This window comes from Dermacentor variabilis, chromosome 1 (genome assembly GCF_050947875.1).
Source record: "Dermacentor variabilis isolate Ectoservices chromosome 1, ASM5094787v1, whole genome shotgun sequence".
NCBI lineage: Eukaryota > Metazoa > Arthropoda > Arachnida > Ixodida > Ixodidae > Dermacentor > Dermacentor variabilis.
This window is the reverse complement of record NC_134568.1, coordinates 37,194,965-37,206,979: the sequence shown is the minus strand read 5'-3', so window position 1 is coordinate 37,206,979 and position 12,015 is coordinate 37,194,965. Positions and strand designations below refer to the sequence as shown.

Sequence of the window (12,015 nt, the reverse complement as noted above, 5' to 3'; positions counted from 1 at the left end):
ATTCGAAGTTGCTGAAGTGTTTTAAAGGGGCCCTGAACCACCCCTCGGGCATGGTGAAATAACATATTCAGCGGGTAGCATACACTGCTGCGAACATCTCAGCCAAGTTCTGCTGTCGTACGCAGTCCGTGGATCTCGCAAGCGGAGCGCGAAGTCACCTTTTTCTCAAACGCTCTCATTTCGAAAACCCCATGATCCTCGCTCTTTTCTGAGTGCTCTATTTTGTCATAAAGCACACTCCAATACGCGCCTCCTATTGGTCGCTACGCTCGGCTACACTGCAGCCGCTGCGAGGTGCCGCCACGAGTCCAGTGGCTAAGCGCACTGCGGCTCTCTCAGGACAGCCGCGCTTGGCTTACGTTTAGCGTGTCATAGGCACCAAATCGGAAATTTTAACTGCGCGGCACGATGACGTCTCCGCCGTAGCCTTCGCAGTGCAGGGCATTGGAGGAGGAAGGGAAGCACAGCTGAGGCCGTGTTTGATTGCCGATAACTCCGCTTCTGCGGAACGCATTGAAGTACTTTTTGCGACAAAGTGGTTCTGAAATAGCCTATCTTCACTTCAAATGTCTTTCTCCACTTCAATAAAAAGTGGTTCAGGGCCCCTTTAAAAAATTCATCGACGATTACGATACTCCCTAACTCGAAATTTGAGTGCAGCTATGTATGTGTTTTCATTTCGCAATATATTGACTGGCGATGACAATCTGCCTCGTGTGGCACGTCGCAAACAGAGCGAAATATGGCGCGACTGCCTCCGTAATCGGGAGATGACGAGAGGTAGTGCGTGGGTGACGTGTGGGTGCGATTGACAGCAGCCGCCGCAGACAGACCTCCGCTCATTCAGCGCTTTGTTTCCATATATGGTATCAGTGGACGCGCTCGCCGCACGTCTTATTCATGGCGTCATCGATGAACAGACGAGGCCTGCTACTCTAGCGCCATCCCGTAGCGGTCGTCGCCACAGAACACGTCTTGCGCGGCACTACGCTTTTGTTCTCATGCCCTTTCGCCTAACCCTCCTCATCCGTTTTCCACCTCGTGGTTCCGCTGCGTCGTCCTCGCGCGCTCTTCGCTATCGTCGTTTTTCATCCCCCGCTGCGCTCCGCGTTCACTCTTTCATCCTTCCCTGTGCTCGTTCGCTCGCTTACACCGAGGGACGCCGACGCTCAAAGCAGGAAGGGGCACCTAGCAGCTGCGCTCTAAAACAACTTTCTAGAATGTACTTCATTATTGAAGAGCTACAGAAAGGTAGACAAACATGGCTGTACGGCGGGTCATTTCTTAGAGCATAAAGAAGTAAGGGTGGTTGGTACTAGCGCAAGAAATAGGCGGCGGTAAATTGCGCTAAAGCAAACGAACTTCATACTATGCTCGCAAAATAAACGTGTTTTCATTGTTCGTGAAAGCCATGAGAATAAATTTTATAGCTATGGGTGTCGACGTTTCACTAAGTATGCTCGAGTGGTGGACATTCGCAAGCGTAGCAGTAAATTACAGGTAAATGACCAAAACGTATTGCAATAAATTTTATTAGGAGGATTAAAACGCAGTGGGTAAATAACAGGCTTGGTTAAATTTACACAGTTGATCTGTCTTGTTGTTCACCGGCTGCCTTCTAAACCTCACCATCAATAAGGTGCTAAATTGGGCTGGTTGGAACATGTCCGAAGAAAACGAGTAACAGCGCTGGACAACGAGACGTAACTGAGACAGACGAAGCTCTGACACAGCAATATACAAGGACTTGAACAGGCAGGAGGTATTGGAGAACATATAGTAGGAATACATTGTCAGAAAGATTGTGACGATGGATAATGTGAAAACCGCCCAGCGAAACGGTTGCCATCATCCCCGTGCAAGATACGCAAGATGGCCCACACGTAAGATACATAAGGCCTTTCGCATCGACAAGAAAAGCGATACGTGCGTGAGTGTGCCTTCAGTATCACTCCTCCCGAAGGAACTCGCGTGAACCGTGCCGAATTTGTAACCCTAAATTCTGAGCGTAGATGTAGGACTTCTGTTTTCAACAGGGAATATTTTTCAATACACCAGAAAGTAAAGGTTTTCTGCACCCTGTTGTAAATACCCTCTTCCTCACCAGCACGGCACTAGACGAACATGCAACGTTTCGGTAGATGCATTACACCATGTCAGCTTATAGTGCTTTAAAAACCGTCGTATCATTTAAATTTGCTCTTTCAGTGACTTCGGAGCATGACTAGTAAAAATTTTGCGACTTCATTGTCTCATACGTTAGGAAACGTTTCTTACTTCAGAATAGAAACTTTCATTACGGTGAGGCCGCTCGACGTTAGTTGAGAAAGTTTCGTTACTGAGGTGCCCTTAGCGGAGGATTTCTCGGACTCCCATGCCGCAAGGAAACCGCGATAGTATCTTCAAAAATTATTTTCTCCCAGGAGAGTCTCTTCACTTCACTAAATTGGCACTCCGCGATCACTTTCCCTAACTGCTTGCCCATTCTCTGCGCGAACTTTATGCCACGTGTACCTGGCAGTCGTCGAGGCACAAGTACGGCATCAGCAAAGGAAATGCGTTTCACGAAACAAAAGAGGCTTTAATTAAGTTTTGTGCGACTTAACGCTAACGCTTCGGTAAGTTCTAGAATTGGTAACAAATTACTGTCTTAGAAAACCAGAGCTTACCTGAATGCAGACGAAAATGAATTAACGAATCTTTACGCGCCTGCATGAAGGCTCTCTAAAACGCATAGTGCTGAGAAGCTATACCTAGTTGTAAAGGATCAAAATGATAAATATCGCAAATGATCACCAAATGTCAATTCCCATTTGGCTGACGCATGCGGCGGGTGCAACTGGTGCAGCCATTTTTGTCAAGACTATTATTTAGCACATCCAACTATTAAGATCGCCGAGTAACGCGTGGTAAAATAAAGCCATATGCGAGCCATCGAAATCCAATAGCGTACGGAGCATGCGCAGTAAGGAAGAGACTATCTCATTACCTACAGAAAACGTTCACGTTTGCTTGTATACGCTGAGAATCATCGGATGTTGCTCGGGACCCATTCTCAGAACTTTAGCGTTGAACGCATTGTTGCGCTTTTTAGGACAAGTGCACTGATATACAAACCTTGGAAGTGTTGTGCGAAACATCGCACATATGTAAAGTTCTTTTATTATAATTATCGAGGGTGTGCGTGCGTTTTCATTTTTGCTCATGTGTCTTTCTGTGAGCCCTCGATCCCCTTATTTCGGCTCAGCGTAGTCAGCTGGCTTGTGCACAGCCTGGGTAACCACTCTGTCTTCTCCTCTCTTGCTCTCCTCCTTGAGACATTCGGCAGGTACACCACGCCACGTTGCACGTGCAAAAGTACTTTCACGCATGCATGGTTCCATGAAGGCGCGGATATGGCCAGGCGTGTCCAAAGTGCCACGCAGCGGCCGGCGAAGTCCGAAGCGTCACGCCGGCGATGCCCGGATCAGCGAAAGTTTGCCCCCAGTATAGTGCGACGCGTTGAACCTGGATCGTAGCAACGAGGCGATCAGCTACTGTCGCAGCGCACGCGCTTAAGTGCGCAGCGAACTAGCGCTTTTTTTGTCGGGAGAAGGCGCTAATTCAGCAAGTTCGCTGCAGTGAAACCGGACTGTAGGTCATCATGCCGCTGGCTAGCAAAGCTAGCGCACCATGCACCTCCGGTCTCGTGAATTTGGCTAGAGGTAGGACATGCTCTACTCCCACGCCAGCCGCCGGTCACGCTGAATACGCCGGACATCAGACTGTAGACTGCGCCGCAGGTGGAGCGCGTGGAGCCCGTACCCGCGACTGGAATATGTCCGCGCCTTGATGCCAAAGGCGCAGCAATAAATTAGCTGCATCAGAATGTTGAATAAACCAGATCTCACGCACTGTAGGAATCAATGTTATGCGGAGCATTTCGCTAATGTCAGGCTACCCATCATAGTTTGGGATTAGACAAAGTGTTACCAGGTTGACTATAACGTGTTTGTGTGAGACGAACAGCTATGTGTATGGCGCGAGTGTGTGACGACAGAGGCAAGACGATGGGGACGTCAATCTTGTGACGCGGACGGAATGATTTCTATTCCGGTCCTCCGACGCGAGCTTGTGGATTAATTACGAGCTTTTCTGGTAATTACCGATTATCCTCATTTTTTTCCTGCCTAATACCAGGCAAATAGTATAGGCTTCCCCGGGGTATGCAGTGAGCTGAAGGAGGCGCCGACTTCATATCTCGTGGAATTTCAGCGCACTGTGTGTCTGATGTGCTTGCAAAGAATAAATTGTGTTGTTTGAAGTAGGGCGTGATGCGAGCATTACACGCTTGTTATCTCGGTATCCTGGGAGGACGAAAAGTGTCACCGAATTCAGATTGGCTGACCATTGATTCAGTGTCGTGATGCATATGCAAGTAAAGCCTTAAGCTAGTCGGATTATGTACAGGCAAATAAAATTTGCAATCAAACTGCTCGATATGAAAGACTGCTATAAATTGGGCTTCCATTTCTTAACGTCACAGAGGACTTCCTTGCTTCTGAGGCTGACAAAGTATATCTGGATATATATAAAAAAAATTAAATCCGGACTTGTACGTGTCAAAACCAGCATATGATTATGAGGCACGCCGTAGTTGGGGACTCGGAATAATACTCACTACCTGGGGTTCTTGAACGTGCACCCAATTTACGGTACACGGGCATTTTTGCATTTCGCCCCCATCTAAATACGACGGCCGCCGCAGAGATTTAATGTCGCGCACTCCAGCTTAGCAGTGAAATGCCAAAGCAACTATGCCACCCCGGAGGAAGACATACAAATTGAGCCGCAGAATAAGACTAATTAAAGGTGAACATACATGTATGATGCACCTCGTAGTGTCATAATGGCCACTCTCGCAGTGCTTAGAACATTTTCTGCTAAATACGCTTGTAACACATTTTAATTTATTTACGTAATACTGTGAGGTAATTAAAAAGACACAAGCAGCTAGCAATTTTTTCTCAAGAAAATTTACAAACTTTTATTACTATTCCTTTGCTTCGTCCTTCACGCCCATTATTTTAGTTGGAGGTGCTTCGAAAACAATTATTAGTTCAATGGTTCCCGGAGCCTATAGCTAAGAAAAAGACCACCGACGTGGAGAAGGGGAAAAAAGCACACCAGAAAAAAAACTGTTTCCTAATGCAAGCAATAAAAGCGGCTGAACGCAGTTGACTGTGCTCCTATGGGTAATGCGACTGTGACAAGGCAAAAGGGAACAGTGATTAAAATGAGGGTGGACGGTGACATCACACCATTTATTTAGTATGCCCTCAGGGCAATAGGCATTAAATAGGGATGTGGTAAATCGGCGCAAAAAAAGAAACAAACAAAGGAGTAATAATCTATAACCTATAATATCCTAAGAACCAAACAAAGGAGTAATAAAGCAACGTATAGCATACAATGTGAGTTTAACAGCGTGCACAGACAGCGAATTCACAAGATAACAAATAAAACCAAGCAGTTAAAGTGGTATACAGTATTATTGTCTGCGTTATACTATATTAACAAAATCTTTGTTGAAGTAATCACAGTTTACTACAGAAGCAATGCGCGCGGGAAGACGTCGAATACTTGAACATGTTCTGATGTTCGACAAAAAGTCATAAATTGCTTGTGAATTTAGAATCACCAAGAATGCACGGCGATGCGAAAGGGGTGAACAGAAGACGAGGCGCAAGTTGAACTATAAGATAGGATGAAAAAGAAGTAGCGAGCAATGCGCAAGAAACTGGGTTATATGTACGTAATTGCTCCTCTGGCACCCTGTATAAGTTCGTCATTGTAACAGCACTTTTGCGAACGTTTTAGGTGAGGCCGGAGCTGTGCAACGCGTGCTATTACGAACAAGTATATCAGGTTCGTTCCAGAATGGAGATAATCATTGTTCAGTACCTCCAGAATAAATTTTACTCCGTTTACAATTGTTTAAAAAAAATTAGTTTAGTCTAGAAAAGACGTCTGCAGAACTTTTTTGTTCTAAAGGCAACGCTACAAATTTTAGAGTCCAGAGACTGATGAGAAGTAAGTCACTAATATAGAGTTTTCAGAAGACACACACAATAATATGTAATAACAAAGGTAGCTACAAGTAGAAGACATGTACTCATGTTCACGAAAGCACACAGTATATACTTATAAATTCAGCCCTGGAACACGAAGACAAGCAGAAAATTGAGCGGGGCAATTCAAAACACGTATATAATTATAATCTAGCTGCAATTATATGCATTCATTCACGGGTGGAAAAGAACTGCCGCGCTAATGACGACTGTAAAGCTGATGTTTCAATTTTACTACATCGTTGAACTCTCGCTGCAAGCTTAAAAATACCCGTTATTTTAAAAGCAATTGGAAATATTCGTCACACGGTGTTAGCTCTGTATTGAAAGTTGTTGCACTCATTTTGTAAACTAGCTATTGAGACATGTATGTCGTACTGAAAAGAGAAACATAAGTACAAGTAAATTACTGCAATTTTTCAACTACTAGATTTCAGGACTCTGCAGATGTGTGGCCAAATCCTGGTTTCCAGTATTTGTAGGCAAGAAGATCCCTTGATGCGAACAACATGTTCCAAATGTAGCTGAAAAAAAAAAAACGCGCTAACATCGCGGGCGCTGGAATTCTTGACAATTATACTCCCTCTTGTTGTTAGCTCTACCAAGTGAAGCCAACAGACAATGAAGTGTTTTTTTTTAATTAAGCAGAGAAATAATAAGGAAGAAGGGCGGGCGATGTAGACAAAAAGGGAACTTGTCCTTGCCTTGCGCATTACGCGTGTCATGCTCTACCAATTGAACTAGGACAGCGGCTTTCACCCTTTCACTATGTATACATATATTTTCTTGTTTTTAGAACGTGTTCTTCTGAAAGCGTCAGCCGGCGACCCTCGCGAGAGCGGCAGTGTATGCAGAACTTCGCTTTAACCACCATTGTAACGGAACACGCGAACTTAGGAGAAGTTACTTAAGGACACCCTCGTTTTTCTCACTCATTGCGTAGCGACGTTCACAACTGAAGCAGCCCTGAGGTCTTCAGCTAACATACGACTGTCGACTGTCATATATTTCAGTTTCTTCCACTGCAGGTTTCCAATATTCGAGGAGATTTTTGTAGCTCATTGAAGATGCCTTGCAGTCAAGGTTCCATAAATGCCATGCGCAGAAGTGACTCCTCGAGCTAGATTAAGTTAGCCGTCAACCATAAAGACGCACAGGTGGGTCATCTATTGACAGGGAGTACATAGTGCGTAAGCTATTTCACTTTCTCTGTCAACCAACAGGTGAGATTATTTTATTTCTTTACTTACATCATACTTCAGGCCATGTGGGTCAAGCAGTAGAGCATGGTAACAAAAAATACGCGGACAAGAGGCAGAATTGCAAAATATGAAACATAGGAAGGGAAACACAAAACAGCTCAAAACAGCAATGTCACTGAGGAAATACTAATAACATGAGTTTGAATTTATTCAGGGGAGTTCAGATGATGGAGAGAGATTAGGTTCCATTCTTCTATAGGTTGAAGAAAGAAAGAACATTTAAATAGGTTTGTCCTGGCAACGTAAAGGGACAGAGCGAGGGGGTGGGAATGACGGGTTTTCCTGGATGCAGAAAGAGTTATTTATGGACTAGGATCTAAAGAAAATTGACGGTTTATGAAGGAGTAAAGGAACCTGAGGCGTATTATCTGTCTGATCGTTTGATGGGTGTGCAAACCATTTATCCGCAGTAATTGAGTTATAGACTCTTCTCGGCCGTATTTCGCAAAAATAAAACGTATGGCTCTTCTCTGTATCCTTTCAAGGGCGTTAATGTTGATTTTGGTCAAGAGCTCCCAAATAACGCAAGAATATTCTAATTTGCGTCCAATAAAAGTGGTATCGGCTAATAATTTTACTTCATGGGATGCGTGTTTAAGCTTATGGTGAAGTAGACACAGCTTTCTAAAAGCAGGACAGGTGGTAGCAGCAATGTGGCTATTCCAATTTAGGTTGTTAGTAAGTATAATTCCAAGATACTTGTACTCGCTTACTTCGGTCAAGCGGTCTTGGCCAATAGAACAAGAAAATTTCAGGGGTAGTTTTTTTTGCTTGTTATAAGTAGAAGCACTGATTTATCGGAGTTAGGTTTTATTGCCCACTTGTTCTCCACTCAAGAATGTTGTTTAAGGCTCAATGAAGAGATGGTTGCTCATTAACTGTATTATTATCGTTAAATATGATAGTCGTGTGCGAACAGAGGAATATTGACAGGGGCCTCTATTACATCAACATGTCATTAGAATAAATAAAAAATAGTGGTGGGCCAAGCACGCCGCCTTGAGGCATGCCAGAGGTTACTGAAAGAGAATCGGACTGCTGCCCATCAATCACTACGTACTGTTTTCGACGGGTTAAGTAAGCAGAAACCCAGTAGAGGATAAAGCCAGGAAGAGCAAGGAATTCTAATTTGCAAATTATTTGTCATGAGGAACTAAATCAAAAGCTTTCTGAAAATCCAAAAATATCACATCTACTCGGCCAGCCTTGTTAAGGACCGAAGCAAACGAGTGAATGACTGTGCTTAATTGGGTGATTGTCGAGAGCCCCTTCCTGAAGCCATGTTGGAAAGAAGATAAAATGTTACGCTCGTTTAAGAAATCATTAATGTAGTCAGCAACAATGTGCTCAATTATTTGACAAGATGATAATATAGAAGTCTGACGATAATTCAAGACTGAACGTGGGTCACCTTTTTTCATATAGGAGCAACACGAGCTACTTTCCAATTGAGCGGAAGTATTGCGGAATGTATAGGCTTAAAAAATTGCTGCAAGAAATTTACTTAAAGGTTCCGCATGACGCCGAAGGAATGTGTTGAGAATGCAATCTGGACCAACAGATGATTTTACTTGTAATCGGAGGAGCGTGTTAAGTACACCTTGATGAGAAATGTTAACGTCAGAAGAGCAGGACGGTGAAGTTTGGAAAGGGGGTTCAGTGGGCGGGGAGAAGACACTGTGGAAGTGGCATCTGTCTTAACCTACACGCCACAGAATTTGGTGGGAAACTAACTTTTTTAGCATATTGTGTTGGAAATAATCACGCGACCGCTTTAAACATTTACTGCTTCGCTCTTTCTCCGTTTGTTAATAGCTTCCCTCTTTTGTCGCATGAGTCGCGTGTACATCGCAGCTCGTACATCGCAGCTTACCAATGTGAGCGATAGCGAGCCATTCTTAAAGCCGCTCGCGGCTGCGCACTAACTCCAAGGGCCACCGACTCAACTGCGAGGAAGAGTCGCGGCCTGCCGGTCGTGAAAAGGGGCGGCGCTAAATGGCGGGTTGTACGCTGAAACCCGCCGCGGGCAAAATGTGGCCCACGAGTCTGAGCTTGGAGAACCACGTGTTAGGATACCCTATCTATGATTCGCTTTCATTTCGGCTACCGTTGAGTAGTGGGTCAAACACGCTTGTCATCCCTTAGAATAACGAGCCAATTCTAGAAACTCAAGTTGTGCTTCAATAAGTCATCATCATCATCATCATCATCATCATCATCATCATCATCATCCTAATTTGCTCTTGTGCGACTTCTGCAGACAGCTTATGCCTGGAAGGCTCAGCTAAGACTGTCCATAGTTTCCTGATCATTGGTTGCTCATACAAGGCAACGTTGTTGAAGAAAACTAAGCGAAACGCAGGGGGATGGAAGGCAAAAGGAAAAAAGAATACAATACGAATACTAGAGCAATAGTAAGCTTAGTGATATCAACATAAATGCATAAATCACAACAAAGCAACAACATTGCATTTCTGTCTTTTTGCGTTTGTCTATTTGAATCGTGATTGTCAGGACTACACTTTAGCCTAGGTTCGGAGCGTGCCTCACGTAAGACGCGATAGTAGCCATGGTGATCCGATCAATTCTGGGGTGGCCAAGGCATCATCAGAGTGGCAGATTTCCCGCGCAGTTGCCGCTCGTCAGTCGCCACGTTGAAAGCGGACACTGAGAAGCTGCACTCCTGGGCGCCGGCAGGAAGACCTACAGAGTGAAGCGATAGTCAAAGTTGATTTCGGGTACTACTTTCATGCCAATAGTTGTGGGCATTGCAACAGTGTTCAATTTCGCAACGCGTAGTTATTATTTCTTGCTTCGTCAACTTGCTCACATATTTGGTGCTAAGAATTGATGGAATTACGATGCAGAGAACTTCAAGTATTAAAGCGAGAAAGACGGGAAAGCAGACGTTACGGACAAGAAAGGGTGAAACATGGTTTCATGGCTTAGGATCAGCTAAACTCTTAAACAAATTTAAGCCCTTTGGGTCGTATCTTGCCACACAACAATAATCGTAATCTGTCTTGCTTGTGTTTCCTTTCTTGAAAACGCTGCGCTCGCTAATTTTCTGTCGAGAATGCTCTGTCGTGCTGATAATGCGCATGCCGTTCCTAACTTGGAAGTACCGGGCTCGCAGCGTTAGAGAAAGGAAATGCGGACCATACAGATGACGGTTATTGTTGTGTGGCAAGTTACGACCCAAAGGGTGTAATTTTGCTTAAGAGTGTACGTGATGCTATAACCTGGGCATGCTCTATATTAAGCAGTTCCAGTACATTCATTTCCATTCACGGAATCCCGAAAGACCAGAAAAAGACGCGTATAGCAGCGTTGGTGGCTCCATGCTGTGACGCCGACGTCAACTAAAGTTCAGAGCACTACAAGTGAACCCACCATGCCTTATGAGGTAAAGGTGCCGCCAACAATGCTATGGGTATAATGGATTGCATTTTTTGTCTTTTTTTCAGTCTGTCAAGAAATCGGCGAAATACAAATACGTTTCTATTGCGCTATACTTGTAGAAAGCGTCACCAGATAGCCCTACCGGTGCTTTGGTTGCAATTGAGGTTCGGTGTTCCGTTTTCCTGTAAACCGTAATACGTTTGTAGACAGACGAAAACATTCAAATTACAAGAACGAAAATGAAAACAGATTCGCATTCATGCTCTAGCGACAAAACTAATGAGTCTGTTGAATATGAGCGTGAGGCAAGAGCTGCCCGGCCATGTTGTTCTAAAGAATTCTGTTCGCTGCGTTGTCCTGTCAGTGCTAGGGTTCACTGCTGTCTAACCACTCATTGCTGTAAAAATTCAGGCATCCCTCGTGGGTTTAGATTTGACGGTGTTGCTTAAAATGGCAACTCCACTGCTTGTGTGCACTTCATGAATAGTTTTCTGTGGGCTGTAGGGCAGCCTCGAGTCTGCAAATAGTCTGGAAATTGCAAATTGGTGAACAGTTGGCAAAGCGCTTCTCAGATAAGTGTGATGTTCCTTCTTGCAGAAGTCAGGTCCGAAGCCTCTGCGCCGAAGTACTGAAGGAACAACAGATAATTGAATGTCTTTCGAACACCTTCACTGGTGTTGCCCTCGTCTTTTACTGGCCAGCGCTAAAGACAAAGAAAAAGCCCGCCACACAGTGGTTCATTGGATATGACTTCTTTGCTTACAACTCGTCCGCCTTTGTGTAAGATGCCAGAGTCGCCTTCTAACCACAGCAAATAAGTCACTGCTTGCTGTTCTTGTATGGTACAGACAGCTACTCCGACACCCATTGTTTCTTGCACAAAGGTCAAAACAAACTGGTGTGTTACACCCAGACGTGCACAGCAGTCACTGATGCGTCATATACTCCACAATTAGGATGACAGGGAGGCTTGGACACGCAAACAAGGCTAAACCGACAACAGATCTTTTATTGAACGTAAATGCGGATAATTTTTTATCTTCCTTCTAATACATTTCAAGGAGACGGCGGTGAAGAGTAAGTGGCTGAAAATTGTTGTTTGTGTGGTATTACGGGCCGAAGGGCGGGTATTATGTCTGCTTCCTGATATTTGTTCGCACCTCCGGGAAATACGATTTATTCGAAGTTTACTATCAGAAGCCAGATATAAACTCTATTCGCGCTACAGGTAGGCATGATTC

The 12,015-nt window shown here is 44.5% G+C and overlaps 1 protein-coding gene across 3 annotated transcripts in view; it reads right to left on the bottom strand.

Annotated features, from left to right (window-relative positions):
* Window positions 1–3,129: 3,129 nt before the first annotated feature.
* Window positions 3,130–12,015, bottom strand: part of LOC142576523 (receptor-type tyrosine-protein phosphatase F-like) — an 86,717-nt gene continuing 77,831 nt past the window's right edge. For 2 of the 3 annotated variants that reach the window (XM_075686677.1, XM_075686686.1), the window contains exon 13: window positions 7,329–10,075. In XM_075686677.1, coding sequence (XP_075542792.1) covers window positions 9,954–10,075 — 122 coding nt within the window. In that variant the 3' untranslated portion in view covers window positions 7,329–9,953. Of the gene's footprint in view, window positions 3,508–7,328; window positions 10,076–12,015 lie in introns of those variants that run through there. The other variant, XM_075686693.1, reaches the window with a different exon arrangement.